Source organism: Boleophthalmus pectinirostris, unplaced genomic scaffold (genome assembly GCF_026225935.1).
Source record: "Boleophthalmus pectinirostris isolate CB_2022bp ecotype Guang Dong unplaced genomic scaffold, ASM2622593v1 HiC_scaffold_2, whole genome shotgun sequence".
NCBI classification, from domain to species: Eukaryota; Metazoa; Chordata; class Actinopteri; order Gobiiformes; family Gobiidae; genus Boleophthalmus; species Boleophthalmus pectinirostris.
The window spans coordinates 26,944,813-26,971,199 of NW_026571152.1; the positions used below are offsets into that span (position 1 = coordinate 26,944,813).

A 26,387-nucleotide genomic window follows, 5' to 3' on the forward strand; every position below is an offset into this window, starting at 1 on the left:
CTCAGTCTAGTTTGAAGATAGATGAAGATAGAACATTTTAATGCCATATTGTGCAACATTCCAGCCAAACAATAACATCTTCATAGAGAAAAACATTTGACGGTTACAGTGTACCTTCTAAAATTACCTTTCTTTTTATAAGATACAGTGGCTATTGATTGTTAGAAACTACAGTCCAGTATTTTAGCCTGATGTCATGTCACTGCATTTCTTGGCATCTTGAGTCCTTTCCACTGAGACTGCAGTGTTCAATTAAGTGTTTGTCCTGGTTTCACCTCAAGAGCTGAATACAGAAGCGAAAGAGAAGAGAAATGAGAGGAGAGGAGAAAAGAGAGGAGAAGGCCTGCATTTGGAGAGCTGTTCTGCAGATAGTCTGTGAGGAAGAGCTGTGCCGGAGCCCTGGATGTGGTCAGACTGACACGCTGAGTACAACATACAGATAAGAACATGTCCCGTTATAGATCAGTGGCCCTCATTGTGAAAGTCACTCGTGTAAATAGAAGCGGATGTATTTATATAGGCCTGGCTTGCTGCCTGATTGATCTGAAACGTTACACTGCTGTCCTCCAAACCACAGCGCATGCACGCACAACATAAACATGGAAATAACTTTATATACACTCTCTAGGCTTGTCACAGTAACACATTTTGAAGTGTGATATATTGCTACAGAGAAATACTGAGATAAACAATAGTATTGAAACTACTTTATGCCACTCTCACAAAGCAGGATAATCCCAGTAAACAATTTTTAAATAGACAAGATAATAAAAAGGAGGAGCTGTAGAATTAGCCACAGTTATTTATTCTACCTTCCACAGCTCAAATGTTACCTCAATATATAAAAATGACAAAATCTCCCCACTATTGTAAAAAAAAAGTAGTACCTATGATATAACTGAACCATAAGTCGACACTCTCTAGTCTAACGCTTTCTTGTTTCAGCACATTGCTGTGAATATGTATAGAGGGAAATTTGGTAGTGATTAACATCTGACCATCGGAAGTATTTTCATATTTGTATTGATGTTAATCATTACAGAGAAACAAACAGTTCTGATTATTACAGTTCTAGATTACAGATTAGTGAAAGACTTGGACTAAAAAAACGTATGTAGCTATTATTTTACTATTTTCCATTTGTTTTATTGCCTAACACCTATCCAACATTTGTGGTAACTTGGCTGACCCTGACAATGAAAAGAAAACCTAAAAAATGCATAACTTTTCAGTCTGAAGCTCACCTCATTTTGTAAAACCAGATGTCAAAAATGTTCTTTAACTCCAAGTGGTGTGGTCTTGGTCCGGTCTGTTTTTCCACTCCTCTGTTCTTTCCCTGTGTAAATCAGGTGTGCTGTCGGTGGCACTGTGTGTGGCCCTTCCTCATGCCCATCTCAACCATCTGTGAAACTTGTGTATTTGCTTCTGTAACTGTGTGACCGGGGCTCATGTGTTAGCTTCACTTAGAGACAACATTGACATTTAAAGCAGCGGGATAAGCTGCCGCTCACACCATGCGCCTAAATGTCAGCGCAGACTACTTATTATGGCTTGTCCATATTTCGCCTTCGCCCTTCTGCCTCTGTCTTTGAGGTTTTGGTCATAATAGTTCCCCAGCCACCTGTGCAGTCCTCACCCAGAGAAGACTAAAACAAGACTTCAGTGTCTCTGTGTCATGGTGAGAGTGAATAGCAATCAGAAATATATTAGCATTTTGTCTCAAGGCTGTCGCCAATCAATCTTGATTCTGACCATTTCAGTACAGACATACAAGAATAGTGAATAACAGTTATCTAAGCACTTTTAAGTCTTATGACATTCTTTGGATTAAGTCTTGTCAAGGAATTTTATAATGAAATATCATATATCATGAAAAAGTTATCTGATTAGTTGTGATCACTGATTTCACAATATAACAAGTCCAATAAAAAAGAGAAAAAGATATATGTAATATTCTTGCAATATAATGTTATGAATGGAATCATTTAAAGGTGTCTAATGTAACTTATCCATGGAAATGGATAAGTTTAATTCATTATGTGGAAAATTCTGGGCAAAGCATTTACATTTCCATGGAGACAAGCACCTACCATGTACGCAGCTTTAAACGAATTATGCTTGTATTACTGCAAGTTGGATAAATTGTTATCTGATTTTGTCTTGTGGGATATATTTGTAATTATTTGGACCTAAAGTATTTTGTATTTTCTCCAGGATCATTCATGAGGATGGTTTCTCCGGTGATGACGTGAAGCAGTACAAGCCAGTCGTGTACAGCAACACCATCCAATCGCTCGCCGCCATCGTCCGTGCCATGGATACACTGGGTCTTGAGTACGGGGACAAAGAACGCAAGGTCAGCTCTCACCCGCACGCCACACAAACCGGTCTGACCAAACCTAATAGAGGTTACTCTGCACAAGTCTCTTCACTACTACAGTAATTTTCACAGAGCACCACTACAGGCGCAAACATGTGAACATTGTGTCTCATCTCAAAACTGTGAACTCAGTCAGACAAAACCGAGATTTTGATCAACACCACCCAATTTAGCTGCTTCCAGTTAAGATTCACTGTCAGTTTTTCAATCTTTGTACACACAGCATCAAAACTTTCATGAATGTATGTGTAGTTTTTAAACTGAGCTTATACATATGCTATTAATTCTGTACATCAATCTATAAACCAACTAAAATCAGCACTGTAACACATAAGATCCCACAACTTACATTTTAATTATGCATATCTATATATATTAAACACATATATGTGGTATGTCTCAGAATGTATAGTTAAAGGGCCTGTATTAAGCTATTTTCTGATCTCTGTTGTAATGCTGTTTCCTTATCGCAAACGTACCTGGAGTTGTGTTTTGTTCCATTTACACATGTTAAAATAACACACAAATCCTGCATATTTAGGCTGAGGTCTTCTCTCAGGCAGAAAACACTCACTAGAGTTACTTGGATAATTTCAGTCCTGGAATTGTCAGTCTCTACTGAACTAAAGGTAAAATGTAGCTGTTAACTTGAAAAATACCACTTCATGACATCACAAGGTAGAATAGAGCAGTACTCAAACATGTCTGAATGAAACAAAACAGAACTCTCTGTATGCTTTTGATGAGAAAAGCATTATAACATATCTTAAAACTCATAAGATTACGTGTGTAATATCGGACCGTCAATGGACCATGTCAATTTGTTTCCCTTTTTATTTTGAATGCTAACAGAAATACATGAGCACATTTATACTTTCAGATTTTCTTTGTTTTTACGATGAGTTAGTGATAAAAGACAAGCATTGGCAGATTCCACCCACTCTCTGCTGATTCCCAATATTTATGCTCAGAGATGAACAGTGGAATGCGTCTCTCTGTAAGCACCACTAATTCCGGCTGTAAATCTCTTGTAGCCTGGAATTGATCTGTCAGAAATTGAAATTGTCGTAGCGAGTGTGGCCGACACACACCAGTGGACAGGAAGCACTGGGATTGAGCCACTGCCAAAGACTGTGGCTGCGCCCTGTTTAAACAGATTTATGGAGGTTGTACACACTATTTCTGCACGGAAGGCTGGAGTGGATTTTCTGTATTTCTCTCCCAAAAATCTCTTATTGTGTCTCTTTGAGAATTCAAATCTGATTTCAAAATAAATGCACCACAAACTACTGGGCCTGTCACAATAATTGGCTTGTCTTTCAATAAATGTTAGCTGGAGCAGTATATTTTGGGTATTTAGTATTTATCGCGTGTGGAATTTCTTTGCAAAAATTGGGAGATTTGGGGTGTTTTTGTTGTAATAAAAATAGATTTGATCTGTAGAAAGTTGAAAAAGTGACATCTATTATTGATTAATTCTGTTATTTATTTGTTGCAGCTCAGGCCTTTTAATGATGCTGCCTGTTCTAAAAAAAAGGGTTTGCTGAGATTGTCTTGCTTTATTGTTTTTGAGTCAGCTGTATAAAGTACTTTGAGTATTACCTTTTATCGTAAAATTTCTCTGGAGCTATTTATTGTGCTTCAAGATTGGTTATTGTGACAAGCCTTCAAACTACCTACATCATGTCTAGAATTTTGTTCAAATATTTCGTTCTCAGCAGACTGTGCGTTCATTTCCTGTACCACCCTTTTCTCAAATTGCTCATCATCATTGAATTTTCAGGCTAAACCCCACACAATCCACAGCAGTGACATGAAATAAAAATTTATTTTAGAAACCTCATAAAGCATCTGCAATGCAACAGGCCTCTGTTTTAGCCATATCTGTCTTTCAGCAGCTAGTAATGAAATAATAATACTTTTCTGGTAGGGATGTAACGATAACTGAAATATCGTAATATTGTATCGTCAGAAGTCTCATAATAATATCGGAGGCCCTCATAATATGTGGAATTACAAATCTCTTTGCTTAAATTAATAGTTATGGTGATTTGAATTTCTTTCTTTGTGATTTGAATGGCATTCTTATTCTGTAAATCACTTTGAATTACTTTGTGTATGAATTGTGCTATACAAATAAACTTGCCTTGCCATGCCAGGGTGCAGCAATAGCTAAAAAAAAACTGAGGAAACTACATAGACCATGATGAAATAGTATCGAGGGCTTTGATTTTGATATTGTTTCATCAATATTTTGTGGTGGAGGGTCCATTAAATGTTTTTCTCCATGGAGACAAAACACGACCAAGTTACAGGTCAGATCTGTGGAAAGGCAACCCCTTTCACAATCAGAACGCATGTTTCTCTAGGTATTTTTGAGTGATCAAAACATCTGTAATTTATTAAATGTAAGATAGAAATGTTTAATGTTATACTGTGGAACATTCATGACATATCCATAGAAACAAGCAGGTGATGGACCCACAACCAAGGAGTTACATAATTCACCTTTAATAGATTGAACAGTAGAAAGACCTTGTAGTTTGACTTCATTATAATGCCGTCTTATGATCTTGGCGTTGCTGTAAACTATAAAATGTGCCAGTCTGCATCAACATTGACTTTGGCTGTGAGTGACGGCTATTAATCATTTTTATTTACGAACGGTACCCACTGTGGGCAGGTCTGATGCATCAGGCCGATGTGAAGGGCTGCCAGCTCACCCCGTCAAGTTCTTGCCAAATTCTCATCATGCCAGTCTAAGTTAGTCCTGCTTCCAAGTCCCCTAAACCCCCAAGCACACAAGTTCAAAATACAAGATAATTTGGGGATTATAATGGAAAATTGTAGATAGGCACCATTTCATTATTGTCTGCTAATAGTGAGGGCTTAGGGTTAATTTCTGACATAACCATGAGACTAATCTTTTGTGTTGATTGATGTTCCAGGATGCATATAACAGAGAACAACACTCTTTAAGTTAACAAACTGGTTGATTGCAATGGAAGTTGTATACTTTGCAGTTTAAAGGATTAATTGTGTGCCATGTTTAGGTCCTCAGAGCCTTTATTCTGGGTCAGTGTTCTGTCATCTTGATGCAATTAGTCTGCACAGGCTGGGAAAGATGTGTCTTGTAATACAAAATACATAATGATGTTATTATATGGTTCACTATACCTTTTATTCAACCAGGGTTGCATTCCAAATGGATACTTATTATAACATTATTGTATTGTCTCCACTAGGCCTGCCATGCTAATACATTTTTACAGGCCTGAGCTGCAACCAATAAATGGCAGAATGAAGCAATAATTAGCCATCAAAGTTACTTATTCAACCTTTTACAGCTCAGATGTTATCGTATTACAGCAAAAATACCCCAAATCTCCCCACTATTATAAAGAAATTTTTACACACAATATAGTATTTATTAAGACAATTCTAACTGGGGGCATTCACTTTCCATGGTGTTAGCTGCTGGTTCAGCTGTGCTTTGTGAAACGCAGCACAATGGATTTGATGGAAGTTGGAGTGTAACTAACAGACAGAATGCTCTTGGATAAGCTCACCAGAATAGTCTATAATGAGAAGGCTACCATTACCCAGGCTCACATTATCTCTCAAACACACACAGCAGCAGAGGCACAACCACCAGAAAGGCACATGTCATTGCTCTTAACCTTTTCCAAAGGCACAGCATATTTTTATTCACAAGGCGTCCATTGATACTTGGTTAGAGAGCTGAAATAACAATACACCTATTGATCAGAATACAATATCTGTGTGTGTTTGTGTGTATCTATGTAAATATATGTGATACTGCTTTCCTGTTGGAGGTGAAAGAAGGGCTCAGGGCCACAGGGACATTTGTTTCAATTCTAAATGTGTGAGGTGGTCATTAAGGGCAGAGGTCATGTGCTACAGGAATGTCTAGCTCATCTCCCTTTAATATAAAGCTGTGAGAATTCTTTAATAAGTATAGTCAGCACATGTAATGCTTTTAAATGAATTTACTTTTCAATGCCGAACTTATAGACAGTGGAATGCAATGGAAAAAAAAAAAACTTGCGGGTAATGGAAAGGAGCAGAAGTGACAGGAAGTGGAGCAGAGCACAACCTGTGTGTTTCCTATTTCCTCTAAATGTCACCCATGTGGGGTACTCCTGCAGCCTCCAAGAAGCTGTTGGACCATAAACCCCCCAACACAAACACACAGCTCTTCCTGTCATGCTCATTTAGTCTTCATTCATTTGGTGATGGCACCTCCATTTGTGCCTGTGGCCTCGGGTAGTTACTGTGGTAACACCGTGTTTTGCTCTGTCTTTGCTTGCTCTCAACACATTCCACAAGCTTGTGTCCAAGGGCTCTGGGACGCATACACGAGCTCACATGTACCATGATAACAGGCTGGAAATAGACAGCCCTGCACTATGAATCTGCAAGAGGTTTTAACTGGGTTAAACAACAAGCAGTTTGCAGCTCAACTTAGTGATATAACCAATGAACTCAGCCTAATCTTTATAAAGATTACATGAAATCTTCTGTGGTGTGGGTGTGCATGATAAGGATTTAGTTCTTTGGGGCCTTTCATGTTTTGGGAATCACTGCAGTGTCCCCTGAATAGTATCACCAGATTTTAAAAGTATGCCTAGAGCAATTGCCAGCGATGGACTCTCGTCATCTTTCTTTCTCCACTGTGTGCCAGTGTAGGATGCTCTGGCCTGGGGCTCCATTTTCTATACACTAATTGCTTGAGTGCATCCACACTATTCTCCCGGCGCAGCTTCCCACCCGTACATTATGTTTGTGCATGCGCGCTCAGCAGTAAATGTTGGATGCCTTCAGATGCGCTCAGAGGAGGAGATGGAAGAGAGAAATGAGGCGGTGCCTGTAAGGAACACTGTGCTCATCTGAACAGAATCAGGAAATTATATGTGTTCCTTCACCAAGTCTGAATTATTTAGATAAAAATATTGTCATTAAGATTGCATAACCACAGTCACCTGTAGCCATTTTAAAAGTCTGTGGTTTTCAGGGTGAAATAGCACTGCAGGTTAAGGTGACTTCTGCAACAGCTGTATTTTAAGCATCAGTAAAAGTATTCAGTAAAACCCTTTAAACATACAGCACATCCCTAATGTCTGTATAATTTCAGGTCAGTATTAGTATTGATTTTACCTTTGTCCCTGCTTCAAAGTAGGAAATTAAGGACGCAGCTGCTCCTGTACATACACACACACACACACACACACACACACACACACACGCACGCACACACACACACACACACGCACGCACACACACACACACACACGCACGCACGCACACACACACACACACACACACACACACACACACACGCACACACACACGCACGCACACACACACACACACGCACACACGCACACACACACACACACACACACACACTACACACACACACACACACACACACACACACACACACACACACACACACACACACACACACACACACACACACATACACACACACACACACACACACACACACACACACTACACACACACACACACACACACACACACACACACACACACACACATACACACACACACACACACACACACACACACACACACACACACACACACACACACACACACACACACACACACACACACACACACACACATACACACACACACACACACACACACACACACACACACACACACACACACACACAAACACACACATAAACACACACGCAGCTCATAACAGAAAAACACTTTGAGTCTCAATGGACTCTTGAAGGGAGAGAGTGGAGGTGAGATGAGAGTGAGGGGGTGGGAACAGAGGGACGCCATGAAAGGACACAAGCTGAGGAGGAGCTCAGTCAGCAGACCGGTCGCTGCTGTTGTTGTGGAAGCAGCGCTCTCTCTCCTCCGAGCCCTCAGTGTGTCCAGGGGCAGGTCTGTGGACAACGCCCCTCTGATGCTGCAGCTCTCTGGGCTCATTAAAGGAGACTGTAACATGCACATGGGCCCTTCAGAACTGCACCTCTACAGTACACCCTGTGTGTCCAACAGGTGCTGTTCAGTTTGTGACAATGTCACACTGCAGTATTCAAATTCACATTTAACGCACTCACTTTTTAAGGATAAGGCATTTTAACATTTAACACTTTCAGTGCTGACAAATGAATAATTAATCTACAACAATGGTATATTTTGAATAGGAACTGCAAGTGTTTCCTCCACAATCTAAAATAAGATACAAAAGATTAGAAATTGTTTTTGTAATTACTTTCCAACAAAGATGAATAAAGCAGGATCTTTGGACAATGTTGCAGATTTTTCCACCCTCAGTTCTGTATGAGGCAACACTATTGTAACTGCAAAATAAGCTCCAGTCCCATCACATGATCCTTGATCTGATGACCGCTTCTTGAATAACGCTTTAATTGTTGACCTCAGTCTAGAGTTGTACTGTCCAAACGTTTGTCCCAGTGATTTAATTCATATCAAATAAACTGCCTGAAGTCAAAACCTCCTGATGTTTGGTACAAATTCGCTGTTCTTTAAAAAGAAACCCTCTTAATAGTATTTTTAAATATGAATGAAACTCCATATATAAGCGTGACCGTGACTCAACAAAACCGTCCTTTATTAACATACAAAAAATAGTGGTGAATCACGGGTGAGCGTATACCTTTATTTAATTAAGATGTTCAGCTTGACTTGCAGACATGGCTTTAGTTTGTTGCCTGTTAATAAGGATACATTTCAGTCGCTCTATTTTTAATATAGGATATTGTACTTAAAAATGTCCAAATGACATGAACTTGCAGCCTGCAAATATGTAACAGGGAGTTACTGGTAATGCATGCAGCTTTGAATTAGTCTCTTTTTATAGATTGCTTCCTGCCAGCTTAAGGTCAGTGGACACATCCAGTTGCTGTTTGAAGTGGTATGCTTTATTAAGTATGTCTATTTGAAGTGGAGTGTGTCTATGTGTGTGTGTGTGTGTGTGCGTGTGTATGTGTGAGTGTGCATGTGTGTGTGTGTGAGTGCGCCACCTTCCTGCAGTGCAGTGCTTTGATTCTCGCCCCTCCTCCTTCACGTTTATTTTCGGCAGCATCATCCTCCCTTTGTTTTATCCCTTCCACTAGCTCAGTTTCTCTCCCCACATCTCCTCTCATCAACTCCTCTCATCGTCTGATTTCTCAAATTATTTCACCCGGTCTTGCTTCTCAGTCTATCCTTGAGTCCACACTTCACTTGTCTTATCACCTATTTCCAAACTCATGCTATGGAATGAACAGATACATTTTTAATAATCAGAATATGACAAGTACAATTAATCAAATTAATCAGTAATTTCTCATCGGCAATGATATGGTTGAGTCTTTTTAATTGAGAGGGCTACAGCCAATCTGTCAGAAAAAAGCATGGGGTAAGATTTTAGAGGAACTAATGAGCTAATATTTTTTGTGTTGTGGCAAAGATTAAAAAAATCTGTATAGGTAATGTTCAGGAAATAATACTGAAAGACAAAATAAAACAAAAATAAAGATAAACTAAAACAAAAAATACATATATTTCTTGTCATATCACTGCTCTGTTTCAGAACCTGTATGACCAAGTATTACATTTTTTACTTTGTGTTTCTTTGCTGGTTTAAATGTATAAAATGGAGCACTGCTTTGAGCATGAGAATAAGAAATAGGTATGTTTCATATGTAATTTTATGGGGTACATGGTAAGGAATATATTGAAGAAATATTTTTGTACCTATTCTTATATAAACCCTATGATCTGGTATATGTTGGCTCTTTAGGGCCTATGTGTACATTTTTATATAGTTTCCTCCTGATTTCTGTTCTGATTTCTTATTGATTTTTTTCCCCTTAATTCAATACATCAATAAACTAAGCTCTGTACATTGCAGCCCATTGGTTGGTGCAATCGATCCATGAGGACCTTTTATCTGCAGGTTGCTGTGATGAGAGGTCATTAGACTCTGGATTACTCTGGCTTATTAACACACATAGACACTCTACCATGCTTTTACATCTGCTTTTTGTCAGTATACCACACACACGAGCACAAGCTACTGTACTGCTGGGTTTCAGATGGCATTGCAACATTCTGTAAGCCAATAATATAGATGGGGGCAGCTAAAATTTATATTGTTAAAATGTAAAATTATGTTGTTATACAGTGAGTCCTTAGGTTTAGTCAATAATTGAAAATATCAGGTTCAACATTCACCTTTTGGATATTTTGGCAAAGGTCAACATAATCGATAGGGGAATCTGGCCCTTGCCCCTATTTGTGTGTATGACATTATCACATTCTAGATTTGGAAAACCACCAATCTAATCCATATCTGAAATTTCAATCATCTCGTTGATCTAATAAAGTGGAATAATAAAGGCTTTACCTGAGTTTTGTTAAGTGAGGCAGGTCTCCATAATGCAGGTGTGTGTACTGGTTTTAGTCCCCACAATGTGATAAGAACGCACCGAGTGGTGAAGGGATAAATATAAACTGCAGAGAGAAGAGTCTGCTGCTGTTGAAAGTGAGATTGTCACCGCTGAGAAATGAAGCGTATCCTAGCAACAGAACAGACCCTGAGCCTGTACCTGAGATTTAGGGATGGGTTTGTTCTCTCTGTGCCACTGGAAATCTAAATGCAGTGTAAGTTCATCTACAACTGGGTCATAGGCCCAAATTAGATTAGGGTTGAAATATATCAGCTCTTTGTGTCATAATCTGGTGAGCACCCCACCCCAGGCCCATAGGCTCTCTGAGTCAGTGTCTATGTTGAATTGCTTGTGAGAACAAAATTTGTAAATTAGGTAATTATTGCTAAATGTAGTATGATACATTGCAATCAGTTGTATTAATAACTGAAAATCAATCAGATATGCAAATTATTTAGAAGTATATGAAGCAACAAATTAAATGTTTTTTATATTTCAAAATCAACTAACTGGATTCCATATCATCTCAAAGTAAAGCAATTTAGGTAAAGTAATTCCACATAAAGATGAAGGGCCTTGAATGTCTGTCAGGTTTAAGTTTGTGCATTGACTGAGTTAATTATAAATCTATAAAATGCTTTGATAACTGACCAGTTGATACTTCTGTGCAACACTCCACGCCAATATGGTCAGTCTGTGATATAGAATAAATCTTCACTCAATGTTTAGAACTGCAGCACAGTATTTGAAAGCATGAAACAATAAGTCAAACTCCTTTTGACTGAACTGTTGATTTCACTATCAAAACTCTGCAGTAAGAAATAAAGTACATGGAACAAGCTTCAAGGCACTGTGTGTTCACACAGTGGCCCTATTTAAATTTTGGCTCCAGTGAAGCAGAAGCTCTTGGTTGTGGATCTGGTGATGACCAGGGCCTGAAGACATGCAGGTTTGTTGTAATGGCACCCCACATTGTCTGGGACTGGCTCCAGTAATCCGGTGATAGTTAGCTGCTGGAGTCTTTCTCTTCCCTCTCATAGTCTCTCAGCTGGTGGTGCTGGTAAATACCTTTCAACAACATCTCATGATAGATCTGTTAATTAAATTGAAATTAAGAGTAAGGCATGTTGATGGATTGCTCCATCGATACATCTGACATGGGAATATAGCAGTCCAACCATAATTAATTTGAGTAATTGGAATCAACCAAAGAGATGCCAGACAAACCAAAAGCACTTTGATGCTCCTGCTACCGGTCAAGTATAGTTAATGAAAAATGTGATTTCATAAGAGGTTTGCCTGTCTGCTAGGTTGTCATTCGTCAAAAGTAGTGATTCTACAGGAACTCAAGAGAATGAGAAGGGATTTTACCACTGCCCCTGGGGGGTACTTTTAGTTCCACTTTTGTACTTCCTAATAGGGCTCTAGGCCTTTTGTTGTTTAGTCGACTAAAATGACAGACAGGAGAATGTATGGTGTAAGTTAGCTGATTATTTTGGAGTTAATGTACCTTTTTAAATAATAATAATAATAATAAACACACCGTTTCCTTGTTGACTTCTGTTTAAATAGTTGATTTTGCATGACCTCTTGTGCAGTTGTAGTCCTGTGAGTGCAGTCTGGGTCAGATCATTTTTGCCACACCCCCTTCTTGGTAAAACTAATTGGTCGAGGGGGCTTCTCTTTAGTCGACTACATCACTTCTCTTATACTATGATATAATATATATATATATAATATAACGTACCCCTGATGTTCAATGCCAGTGCGATCTACTATGTTGCATGCTTTCCAGTGTGTCTCAGAGCAGTGGCTTTTAGATGGTGCCTGCAAACCATGTCAAACTGCATTAGATCAAAATGACTGAGAGGAGAAGCTGGAGGGGAGGCACTGGCACAGAGAGCTAGTCCTTCAGCAGAGCTCCAGAAAGTGTCCCGCAGCTGTGAAAGCCTCCACATGCAGAGCTTAACACGCCGCTCAGAGCACAGCGCCCCCCCTCTGTCACCAGCTGCATGACAGGCACAAGCATCTGCCTAGCTCCATCAAACTGTCATATCATCCTCCAGAGACTCCAATTATCTCTGTTGTCTTTCCAAACAGACCAAAGACAGCATTCAGATTATGGTACAGTTGCATCATTGACGTTGACATGGTAAGGAATAAAAGATATGATATAATTTTCATATGACCAATATATGGTAAAACAATACTACATATGCAAATGAGCAACCACTGATAGAGAGGAAATTATGGTTTAAGGTATTATGTATTGGTGCTTTATATTTGAAAGTGCTTTTTTTATTTAAAATCTCAAAATCTCCTCAGCAACATGGTTGTGGTCAGTGAGCTGTGAAGCCAACTGTCAGTGTGACGCCTGTGTCCAGTATAGGGCAGAGCTGTGGGCCTGTGTGGCCAGGGATCTCAGGTGCTGAGAGAGACAGAGCATGGACTCAACTCTCCAGAGATCAGCCACTCTGAGGCAGAGCTGAATAAGGTCCCCAGGGTGGACTACATGATGATGTAGAGACAGACAGCATTGAGCACAGAAAATACTATATGCGCCCTGTTCATGGCTGTTTTAATATAATTGTTCAGTATTTTCTTTTTTGTTCCAATTTGAGACAACACACTAATGATTTTGGTTACATTTACCAAGACAGTGGACTGATCTTGCAATACTGAAAACATGACAGACAAATCTGCATTTGAATCAATACTCTTGTAGGTCTGGTTGTTGTTCTAATTTTCATGTGTGATTTTTGTCATAGCAACAATTTATTTTTTATACTTCTGCAAAACAGCAAAATGTCACTGATGGTGTGTCAGTTCACGGCTCAGACATCCAGTGTACAATGTTTGCAAACACACATGACAGCTCACAGTAATGAGGAGACCAAACCCTTTGCCTGTGATGCCAAAGCTTTTTATTTAATAAAATCATTTGTACTGGGCCATAGCAGGATTATAATTGGATAAGAAACAGTAGCCAAGCAAAATTGGATTTGCAGCATTCGATGAAGTGCTCAGGTTTCTCAGGTATTTAATTTATAATGGATCAAATAACTTTCATGTGTGTGGTTTGTTACGCTGTGGGAATTTTCAAAGTAAAAATAGCCATAAAAATATGACTGTCAAAGTCAGTTTGCCAACTTGCCAAATCCACTTCTATAGGATCTATAGGTATATTTATGGATACCCCAATATCTGCAGAATGTCCTACTTCAGCTGAATGATTTTTATAGTGCTTTTTGGACATTCAAAAACTATGGTGCCTTATTCATTCACTCCACTCTCAGTGGTGGTAAGCTACTATTGTAGCTACAGCTTTCCTGGGGCAGACTGCAAAGGCTGCCAATCTGTGCCATCAACTACCACCAGCACTCACACACACACGCACGCACACACACACACACACACACACACACAACATTCATATCAGGTAATATGAGTGAGGTTTGTTGCCTAAGGACATAACAGTTTTTTTGCCACTGGTACCCCACTGTGGCACCTGTTGTCCCAGCATCCTCCCATCAGAGTACTAACCAGGCCCACCCCTGCTAAGCTTCAGAGATTTGAGGTGATCAGGCTTTGAGAAAAAGGTTTGAAATGCGCATTTTATTTCCATTTAGTGCCTGTTAACTTTTCTTTTCATTTCTTTACTTCTCTTCTTTTTCTTACTGTCAAACATATTGAGCAATAGCATCTCATAACACATCCCGTTGAGCAAGAGGTATGAACATTTAGTAGCCTGGGAAGTCCCAAGGTGTCAGACTAGTGATTGTATGAGATCTGAGGTTGTGTCCTTGGGCAAGACATTTCAAAAATGTTTTGTGGGCTTAGATTGGCAGCCACATGTTCAGTTAGAAACAGGGCAGCTGTGGCTCCTGTTACCACCACCAACTGTGGAGAGATGTGTGCTGGCCAACAGTTAATTATCCAGAGCTAAATATAGATAGCTGCCAATAAGATAATACATAACCTCTGCCATACAAACAGGCCCGCCTACATCTGATTGCGTGACTGTCCTTTTCAATTTTACACAACACATTTCACTAAAAACAAATATGCAATTAGACAGGAAGACACACAGCTGTTATAGATAATGGACAGAAGATAAACGGCTATCATTAGCTGTGCCTGAAATTATAAAACAACTTTGTTTAAAAAAACACAAAAAGTTCATTTCTAAAAATGTGTGTTATGCAATAATGCTGTATTATAAGTATCATGTCACCGGTCACGCCTCTCAATCTGTTTTTTACTCAGGAGTCAAATGTTCCTGTGAAAATCAGTTGAAAAATCATTTGCAGTCTTAAGCCAGTGTGTGTTTAAATGTGTTCTGTATGTTTCAATCATTATGTAAAACTGATATACTAGAAAGCGTTAAAAGGAGGAAGTGAGCATTTTAAACCACAATTTTTTTGTGTGAGCTTTGTTCCTCTGGTTTTAATCTCATTCTTGTACCAATTTGCATTTTATGAAGTTTGCACGTACGGTGGGGTTAATAATAGTGGATGCTCTTGTGTGTGAGCTGGCTCTGCCTTGTAGATGTAAATTATGAAGGACATTTGAATCTATATTTGATGACCAACTCTTATTTAGAAGCATTTGAGAGAGCGTGATGGCAGCAGTGGGACTTAGCGCTTGTGTGCCATTTTATCTTCTATAATCTAGTTCTAGTATGTGGCTGTAGAGAAATATTGATAGGAATGAGGCCAGAGACCACTGGATTCATTGTTACAGTGTTTTGTGGAGTTTGCACTATGAGGGCTTATCTTAATGCACACTCTTCACAACTGCACTGCACCATTTCTCAGTATATCTTCAAGACACAAGTGTGTAACCTTCGCAAAAATTCAGGGATTCAAACTTTTATTACTACGCTGTTACTTATCAATTAATATTTTAATACTCGGACAGAGTCTTGTTGATAAAACTTTTGACAACAGGATTAAAGTATATTGTGCAAAATAGACTTTGATGATCTTAAAAACATGTTACAAAGATGTCCTCATCATTAGTTCATCGCTGAAGTTGTGGTTTGGTTAATTCATGCATGTTGGAGTTATCTTGCATTGTTCTGCATTTGACGCACGAGTATTCTCACTTCTGTAGTTTTGAACAGGAAGCCAACATTCCCGTTTCTGTTACTAAGCAGTTTTAAATCAGTACTGGATTTTACAATGAACAAAATGCAAAATATCAGTATGTTATAATTTAATACTAAACACTAGAATAAATATGAACAAAACATCTGCTTTACGGAAACTAATGAATAGCACGTGCCAGTGTTTTTCAGTCTGCTTTGCAAACAGTGTAATCTGGTATATAATTTTTATTTTGAATGTCAGGAGTATAGTATAGTATTGTTTAGTGCTTTAATAACATGGGCCAGGACAGCAAATGTCTTCTTTTAGTTGATGACTCTTGCCTATGAGAACAATAGTTGTGTCTCTAAGGTCATGAGTCTTTGTCCACTCTGTGACTGTAAAATTCAGTGGCTTTGTCCTTATGTTCTAGTTGTCTCTAATCTGTACTAAAGAAATCCACATAAAAAGAAATTATATTAGAGACAAAAGCACAGTGTTTAACTCTGTATAATTATGCTTTTAGAGTCTTGAAGCATTACTACCAAATTTGAAAAACAAAAATTGCTTGGTTGTTACCACTGAATTCACCCAATTTATCATCTACAGTAACTGTGTTTGCATTGTTCCCTATCTCATGTACCTCAAGGGCATATATGCATGTCACCATGGTAACCTGTCAAATAATATCTCAAATATGAGATTTTTATCATCCATAAGGCGTCTGATACGATCGCGTACACAGTGGGTAGTCCTCTGACAAGACTTATAGCCAGCAGCAATTACAGTGCTGTGAGTCTTATCAGTTATTACAGTAATACTCTGATTAGAGGAGCGTATGATTCATCTGCTCTGTTACTGCACGGATGGTCCAAATGTCAGGTGAAACTGATGCACATACTTTGCATTTGCATGTGGAGTGTCTTCGTCTCACCTGCTCATATAATAATGGACATGAGGTATAACAGGGGATCAGTGACTCATTTGTTTTGGTGCTGACAAACTATACAAACCTGCCTTTTGGAAAGATAACGGCAATGTTGGTAGTAGATATTCAAAAATAATCTATTAATGATTAATCACTATTACTCAGGTCACAATATCACAGGTACATTGTGTAACTTTTCCGGTGGAGGGTGCGTCAAATGCTTTTCTCCATGGATATGTTATTGCCTTCTCTGGATTGTTGTACAGTATGGTATTAAGCCTTTCTATCTTCATGGGCACAAAACTAAACCAAGTTGCAGGTCAAATCTGTGGAGAGGCAACCCCGCTCGCAGTCAGAATGTCTTTCTGTGTGAGATATAAAATTCTGCATCTTAAATTATTACATCGAGCTTATATAACACCACATATACTAAACAAAATGAATAACAAATTATCTAAACTATGTTGGCATGGTTGTGGGGCAGAGGGCACACTCATACACATGTTGTGGCATTGCCCTGAAGTGAAACAATATTGGAGCATTGTAATGGATCGTCTGTCTTGTATGTTTGATGTGCAGATTTCTCTATTTCCGTTGTTGTGCCTATTTGGAATAAGAACTCAAGATTTGTCATCCCAAAAATTGGACCACATATTATCACTGGGTTTTTTTATATGCAAAACGTATTATTATGATGAACTGGAAGGAACGCAAACATAAGTGCTTCGAGATAGACAATTGGTACAAAGATTTTTTGGATTTAATTTCTATGGAGCAGGCTGCTCAATCGTCGGACACAGAAACTCTGTACTACACCTCCCCCCCACCCCCCCCCCCTTTTTTATTATTATTATTATTATTATTATTATTATTATTATTATTATTATTATTACTTTTTTTTTTTTTGTATGTGTGTTTAGTTAAGTCTGTCTTATTGTGGATGTGCTGGGTATCCAATCCCTTAAATTTGGCAAATTATAAATTAATAAAAAAAATTTTAAAAAAGCTACAAAAGTTACAAGCTACAAAACCACCTGTAATTGAATAAATATAAGGTAGAGCTGTTTAATGTGATATTGTGGAAGAGTGTAAGCAGAGCAATGACATATCTGTAGAAACCACCAACCGAAAAGTTACACAGTGCACCTTTAAGAAATATAACAATTGTGACAAGTTAAATTAATTTTATACTCTTAAAAGTAAACCTTATTGTAAAGTTATATTTGGTTGGCTGTTTCACCTTCACTTTATCAATCAGAATGTTTGATTTCATAAACCTGGTCACATACTGAAGGAATAATATGATAATAATAATTACTACATTGACTTATCGTTCAATATATGAGAGCTGGAACAATATATTTGGGGGCTCAGTATTTATGGTGTGAACCATTTTTATGTAGTAACATAAGATTTGAGCTGTAGAAGGTCAAATTTATGACTTATATTGCTAGTTACGAGTTCAATATTTTTCTGTTTTTATTCAGTATTTTTCTGTAGCAATCATGCTTTAAAATGTGCTATTATGGTGGCCTAGCTGTGTCAATGAAAGAAAATTAAGGGTTTTACTGTTTGAAAATTGTGATATTTCTTTGCACAATAAGTGTGACACAGAAATTTGTCATTATGGAATCTCTAGCTTATAGTGCAAAGAGCAGATTTTGCCTTAAATCTGCTTTTATTTAGTAAAACAGTTGCAAAATAATGCAGGTGAAACCATATGAATGGTGTTTGGGTGCCTTTAGCTGCTCTGTTTGTACACTGCTTTGGCATTTGGAGTCTAATCAATGCCCTGCTGACTACCGCTGCTAATTGAAGGTTAGCAGATACCATCAGCGTGAGACTCTCCTCTACCTCTGTGCCCTTCTGTCTTCCTGTATGCACGTCTCAGATCAGCTGCATCTCTTCTGCATGCACCTAGGACTAGGTCACGATAACAGATTTTGAAGCACAATATATTGCTGCAGAGATAAACTACGATAATATTGAAACTACTTTACTACTGCTTCTGACGCAATAAAAAACAACAGGATGATTACAGTAAACCATTTTTAAAATACAGTATGAGATACAATATATAAATAGCAATAACAATAATTAGTCCTGGAACTGACTTTTTCACCCTTCTACAGCTCAAACCTTTCCACTACTAAAACTAAAATATGCACAGGATAAATATTGCTGCATGTTCCAGCTTTCATATATTGAATAATAAGTTGATAAAGTAATCATCGTGCACCTTGAAAAAATGTACCTCACATGTTCTATTTTTAATTATGTTTGATGCAGATAAATAATTAGGGACTGTATTTGAGATCACTTAGTAGGTTGTGTTTCATGTGATCACTTTCTATTCTAGTGGAAGACCTGCACAGATGTTATTGCTTCCACAGTATGGCATTAATATCTATCTTCATGTAGACAAGCAGGTGATGACACTAGGCCACCAGATCATGTCTCATGAAAGGTGACCCTGCTCCCAGTAAGAAGGTTTTTCAATTACGTTGAGCAATACAAACACATATGATTGAATAAATGCATGATAGAGAGTGAACATTCCAGGCAAAGGAATATATTCCTTTGGAGACAAACAGATGTTAATGCATCTTTAACTTAAAAAGTCTGCATAGTTCATAACAAATGTAATGTTCAAATTAAACCTGTCACAATAGCAAATTGTGTATTGTTGAAGAAATATTATAAATGATAATATTTCAACAAATTTATGCCACTGACAAAATAACCTAAGAGCAGATTTAAAGCACAAAATATATTTTAAATCTACAGTATTTAAAAACACTGCAATAAATAAACAGCAGAATGAAACACTTTAGTTTTTAGTTAGCATCTGTAATGAGTCATAGAAGTCATTAGTTCAATGTTTTACTGCTTAATTCTTATCATATTATCAAAAATAACCAAAAATCTTCCACTAGTGCAAAGAAAAAGCACAGAGGGTAAATATTTACTCCCAAAAATATTGTTCCAGCTTTCATATATTGAATGATAATTCGTCATTTATCATGACAGGTCCTGTTCAAATAGATATTTTTTTATTAAATACAGTACTGTCAAACCTACAGTAACTTGTGAATAGCTCTTGCTGCTAAACTTTCTTGAGTATGGTAATCCCTTCTGGCATGATAAACTGTTTGGTTGTGCCCCATTTTCCTCAGTGCATTAGTCTTACAGTAACACTGCTCCTTTGTGTGTGCTGTGGAGCTGTGTGCACAGTCCAGTCCAGATGATCCTGTGTGATATCTGCACAGAGCCGCTCTGACAGCGTCATGTCACCCTCACTCTGTGTATGTTTGCGCTGCATTATCCTGCAGCACCCACAAGACGATAGGGTGATTAATTTTGTAGTCTGCTGTTACCATGGCAACTTGAGCACCTGTGAGAAAAGGGGAGAAGATGAGGAACAGCATTATTGATCTACCAAAATGGAGAATAAATAAAGCTATATAAGTAAAAGTACAACAATTAAAGTACAGGAGAGGAGCTGATCAAAGGAGCTAACCTCATACAGTTTTGGTCCTAAAATAAATCTACCACAACGCTTTGTCCACCATCCTCGTACACTCAGTACCTTCCCTTCTAATTCATCTTTCTTCAATTATTAACTTCATAAAAAGCCGCATCTGTCAGTTCATCAATAATGTAGCCTTAAATGGGGTGTCCCCAGTGAGCTGAGGGGTAGAGGCGTAAGACCCATTCCCCAGCAAGATGGAAAGAGCACATCCATCTCTTCATGCGCCTAGCGGTCTCTGCTTCTTCCACTTCTTTAGAACTTCATTTTTACACACGCCGTGACTAAGATAGGAAAACTAGTATTTAGGAATAGTCCGATTTAGTCTGTGTTCTATTTTTCTGTTCTACTTTTCCAGCAATTTCATGACTGTCTCACAAACTCCTCTCTTGCCAATTCATGCATTTTTCATTTGGGTATATGCCTTTGCAATATTGCCCCAGTTGAAGATTTTATTTTTATTTTACTTTGTTTAACCAGGAGGTCCCATTGAGATTCAGAATCTCTCTCAGCAGACAACACAATAAATACAATACAATACAATACATCTCTCAAGAAAAACATACATAGATACATAGACTGCTTACAAAACCTATAATGTTTAGTGACAAATTATATTCTTTCTGTGCTGAAACGAGGGAATAACTTTGAAAGCTTCTTGAATCTTGCCCAAAAATGTTGTCTCTTAATCTCCCTCATTTCCTCACTTTGTCAAGCTCTTCACTGCCATTCTGAGTGCTGCTTCTATCGATCAGTCGGTGGAAGACGGACTCAAGGGTATGCGTGCGCACCCAGCAATAACAAAACATGGGCCCCAACGTGTCTGGACTTTTAATGGAGTCACTCTCTCACTCCTCCTTCTCTTTCTTGTCCTCCTCTTCCTCATGTAAACTATGACCTATAACACTGGAGGTTTCACAGCTCACAATCCTCAACAATTACCAGATTGTGCTGTATAGATGTGCCTTTATTGCAAGTGGGCTGAGCTAATTCACAAAGAGACTGGGGTGATCATGTGAAAAAACCTAGGGGCCAAGAGTTCCTGTTTTATGCAGTTATGTAATAAAAACGAACACTCTTTATACGATGAATTTGTGCTAGATTGGAAATAGCAGATGGATATTAAGAGGAAAGCAATAGACACAAAAATGATGATCTAAATGTAACTGTATCTGCAACTATTCAGTAAATATGCATCTCAGGTTTTTGCCCAAAAGGGGACATGTGAATAATTAATGACATCCTTTTTTGTGCGGCGCTACACTGGTTTCACTCACTCGTCTTTTTTTTTCCCCCTCTCAATGTAGGCTCATCATTAGCCCAGTTTAGAGATAGCTGCGTATGTTTAATACTCAGATCCACTGCAAAATCTGAATTCTTTTTTATCTTGGTTGTCTACTGCTTCACTGGATTGGTGGGATATAGTGAAGAAATCATGGTAGAGACACTTAAAATTTGCTGCATTTATTGAAGTAATACCAGTGAGTTGACCAGATCGATATGTACTGCATTAAAGGTGTATTGTGTAACCTTTCTGGCGCAGGGTTCATCAAATGCTTTTCTCCGTGTAGATGCCATTACTTTTTCTGGAATGTTTCACGTATAGTATTTAAACCATTCGATCTGCATGGAGACCAAACCAGACCAAGTTACAGGTCAAGTCTGTGGAGAGGCAACCCCACTCACAGTCAAAATGTAAGGTAGTACTGTTTAATGTCTTACCCTTGTACATTCCAGGCAGAGCAATGACATATCCATAGAAACAAGCAGGTCAACCAAACAGTTAATTAGTGCAACTTTAAAAATGAAAATCATTAATCATTAATTTGAATAGAATTTAGAATCTTAAGCAAATAAAATGAATGACGCACACTTGACAATGACAAACAAATCTTCCACAATCTTTAGTGCAGTAGATTCACTTGGCAGACTTTAAAAAGTATTGCAGATTGCATCAACGTAATATTTGTTTGGATTCTGTGATTGTTTTCTGTTGTTGATTTGTTGTCCTCAGGAGCTCAACACAAATGGGAGATTTTTAGATAAAGCGTGAAAGAGGATTGGACATAGTGACACACACATAACAGGAAGTGCTGTAGGACAGAAAAAGAGAGCAAACTCTAATGTGTGTCCTCTCTGATGTGTTCTTTGTGAGCCCTTCAGAGCCATAGTGTGGCTTGTATGAGGTCCGTCATGCATACAGTAATAGGCCCTGGCCCCTTCTCCCTGTGAGGCTCTGTGGATGTGCTGCTTCTCCTCACTATTCTCCCATGCAGAGAGGTTTGGGGGAGGCGGAGGGGAGGCAGCTTGAATAGAGCGCAGTAATGGGCCGAGTGGAGAGCGGAGACAGAAGAGACGGAGGGAAAAGGGGGAAAAAAGATGGGGGATGCTGTGTCTGTGCTGTTAACGCCAGCCAAGGAACTAGCACATCCTTCTAGTGCTGTGGAAAGCTCTGCCCATAGGGTTTTCCACACCAACGCTGGCCTGGTATCACGCTAGCTTGACAGGCTGAGAAATGCAGCGTTTTTGGCCATGTGTAGGGTGGGCTATATGCTAAAAATGACTAACAGTTTTCGTAAAGCCAGATCAGGAGTTAAGTCATCATCTGCTTCTTCTGCCGGTTCACATTAGGGATGCACCCGTACTAATACTGGTATCGAATATCTGTGCCAATCCTGGAAAACTGTTCCACTATTATTACTATTATTTGTTCTATGTAATATTGGTTTAGTCCATGTCCAGGTTTATCTTTTAATTGGATGTAATAAGATTATTTACTGACTGCTGTAGGCCCAGGACATCTCCATAATGTTTGAACTTTAATTCACACAAAGCTGTTATGTTGTTACTTGCACGATAAATAAGTTACATAACACAATTAGATCAAATGTGTTAACTGTGTTTTGAGAGAAAATAATTACATTTTCAATCCCACTGGTATCGGTTACTATCAGATATCGGCATATACATAAAACCATAGTATCTGATATCGATATTGGTATCTGAACTGTAAAAGCTGGATTCCTAGTTCACACTTCTCTTCGATTAGTAATATCCACCTGTCACTCAGAGCCTTGCAATGACTGACCAACAGGATTAGTGGGCGGGGAAAAGTGTCTGTGTTTGAGTAAAGAGCTTTCCTTGCCACGTCCACACTTAGCAGTTCTGCAAATATCCTAGAGCCTATCCTAAAGTACCTTGATTCATTACAGGAGCTTTTTGGAAAAACTTAAAACATGAAAAAGAATGGTGTGCATTGTTAAAAGTTTTGCGCAGTGCCCTATTGTATTGTATTGAACAAACCACAGCATTGTTCCCATCAAATGATAATATGAAGTGCTAAGGTTTACAATAGAACCTACTATGTGTTTTACAATGTTCAATTTGTTCAGAATCGAGTGTTTATTTTCATGGCAGATATAATTGTAGTTTTTGGGGTTATTGTACCAGTAGTTTAATCAAGGCTAAATAATCTAAACAACAAACAAAACAAAATAGAGAAAGTTTTGTTTTTTTTGTTTTTTTTTTTAGGTACGCTATGACTCAGTGTTTCCTCTAGATTTTTCAAACTATGGTGGCACAAATACTGTGTAGATTAATCATTTTCTCAGTACAATGTGTGGATTGTACTGTCACCATTTGCCTTTGTTTCTTATTTATTTTGAGCAGTATAATTAGTTTTTATAACAATGACAATACAAGATGCAACAAAGTGAGATTTTGTTATGCCAAAGTTTAGTCCATGTTCTTTTTAGACTAGACATTGCCTCTTGTATTGATGTGAAACACTGCATCCAGCCCCAAAGTGTGTCAGGTTCACACGAAGGATTAAGGATCTTTCTATCAAACAGGACCCTCTATTGTTTATGCCTAAGACGTATTACATTATGTTCAGAGTTGGTACGAGAAGTGCTATAGACAAAGTTCACACCTCTGCTCGTGGACAGATTCACAGACCTGCACAGACATTTCTAGGCTGACCTCATCAAGAATGCCTGAGTGTCATTATTTATAGCGCAACGGAGAATCAGGCCTGACTCAAGCCCTTTCTGTGGATGCTTTCCAACTGCGTTTGTCTGCATAGCCTCCATAGTATTTAACCACTGTGTAATTCTTATGCTTGTTTAAAATCCTCTGGCTTGTAGATGTGCTCTTTTTCTCTAGGACTAACACCATTCAGTTTTCTATGAGCCCCTTTTGCCAGTCTCTAGGATACCAAACAGTTACCGTAGCAACCAGGCTAGCCGGACATCTCCACAGAGCTTGCAGCCTGGAGGTCACCTGACGAGCCATCTCTGCCCTGATTGGTCGCCCAGCTTTGGCCACGTCTATTTACATGCTTTCTCTTCTAAAGGGGGCCCCACAAATCCCCCCATTCCTCTCATTTTCATACATTAATTTACTCTCTCTCTTTTTTCTCTCTTCCTCCTCTTGGTATTCAGTGCACTGCTACAACACTGTCACTGAAATAATGTGATGTCTTTGGTTTCTAGAGGCAACATCACATGTGAGAACAGACTATAGAACTGTCTCAAAATGGAGGAACATTCACTCATTCACAGTGTAGGAGGTATTTACTAAGGATATTGCATGGTGGATCTGATTCCTCCCCCCATTGCTTTTAAGCTCTTGCTGAAAGATATTTGTTGTTGTACTGCATGTGAATAGTCGAAACTATACATTTTAAAGGGCCCATATCACGCTAATTTCTGATCTATGTTATAATGTTGTTTCCTCATTACAAACAGGACTGGAGTTGTGCTTTGTTTCATTCATACAGCCTAAATATGCAGGATTTATGTCTCAAACATGTGTTGTTCTTCTCTCAAATGGAAAATACTCCACCTTGTCATGTCATGTTGTAATACAGGAAGTGCTTCACTGTGTTTTCAAACTCGATGCACCTTCACTAGAATCATTTGGATGATTTCAGCCCTGGAATTGCCCTGAACTTCAAGTAAATGTGACTGTTAGCTTGAAAACTACCACTTCATGACATCACAAGGTGGAACAGAGCTTTTGAGCTTTGGAGATGTAGACAGCATGTTTTTGATGAGGTAGCACCATTATAACATGACTAAAAGCTCCTAAGAGTCAGTTTTATGTAATATAGTACCATTTAACTACTGAGACAAGTATATTTGATTGCATTATAAATATACATTATAAAATATGTGCTGCATCTCCATCGTGCATACAAATGAATACGACAGTTGTATATAAATGTGTCTGTGTGTTGTCTTTGTTTCTGGAGCGGTATCTTCCTATTGCTTCAGTAGTTCCCAAATGCTCCTATAGGCCAACAGGGAGATAGAAGGCTTTCCAGTGCGTCATCCATTTTCCCCCAAGTTGGTATTTGGTTCACAGAAGGGAGTGCCTTGCTGCATCTCCAAAACACCAGCTCTGATTCATGTGTTTGGGCTCATGTCTTATTGAGCTTTGGGTTGATTTACTGTTTTTGTTAATAGATAACCACATAGTGGCACATCGTATTTATTTATGCAACTTGAATGCTAACTCTACACTATATTATTCCATATTGTCAAACTGACTTATGCTTCCAATATCAGATTTTGAAGTCCGATATATTACTGAGGTGAATATAGATGATAAACCTCAATATTTAAAACCAAACCATAAAGCAGTAGTCTAAAGGTTCAATATTGTTGCAAACCAGGCAATAAATAAATAGCAGAATGAAACACTTAAAGGTGTATTGTGTAACTTTTCTGGTGGAGGGTCCATCAAATGCTTTTATTTTCATCATGGAGACAAACCAGAGCAAGTTAGAAGTCAGATCTGCAGAGAGGCAACCCTGCTCTCAGTTAGAATCAACCAGTTTTTTTAGGTGTTTTTGAGCTATAAAACCACATGTAATTTGATAAATATAAGATAGAGCTGTTTAATGCCATGTGCACCTTTAAGCTAGTTTGTATTTATAATGAGTCATAGAAGTTCATAGTTGAACCATATACAGCTCAAATCTCATCAT

General features: G+C 38.4%; 1 protein-coding gene across 2 annotated transcripts in view; it reads left to right on the top strand.

Annotated features, from left to right (window-relative positions):
• gnao1a (guanine nucleotide binding protein (G protein), alpha activating activity polypeptide O, a) overlaps nucleotides 1-26,387 on the top strand; it is a 93,707-nt gene that overhangs the window by 19,668 nt on the left and 47,652 nt on the right. For both annotated transcript variants that reach the window (XM_020935210.2, XM_020935209.2), the window contains exon 3: nucleotides 2,215-2,356. In XM_020935210.2, the coding sequence (XP_020790869.1) occupies nucleotides 2,215-2,356 (142 nt within the window). The remainder of the gene's footprint in view (nucleotides 1-2,214; nucleotides 2,357-26,387) is intronic.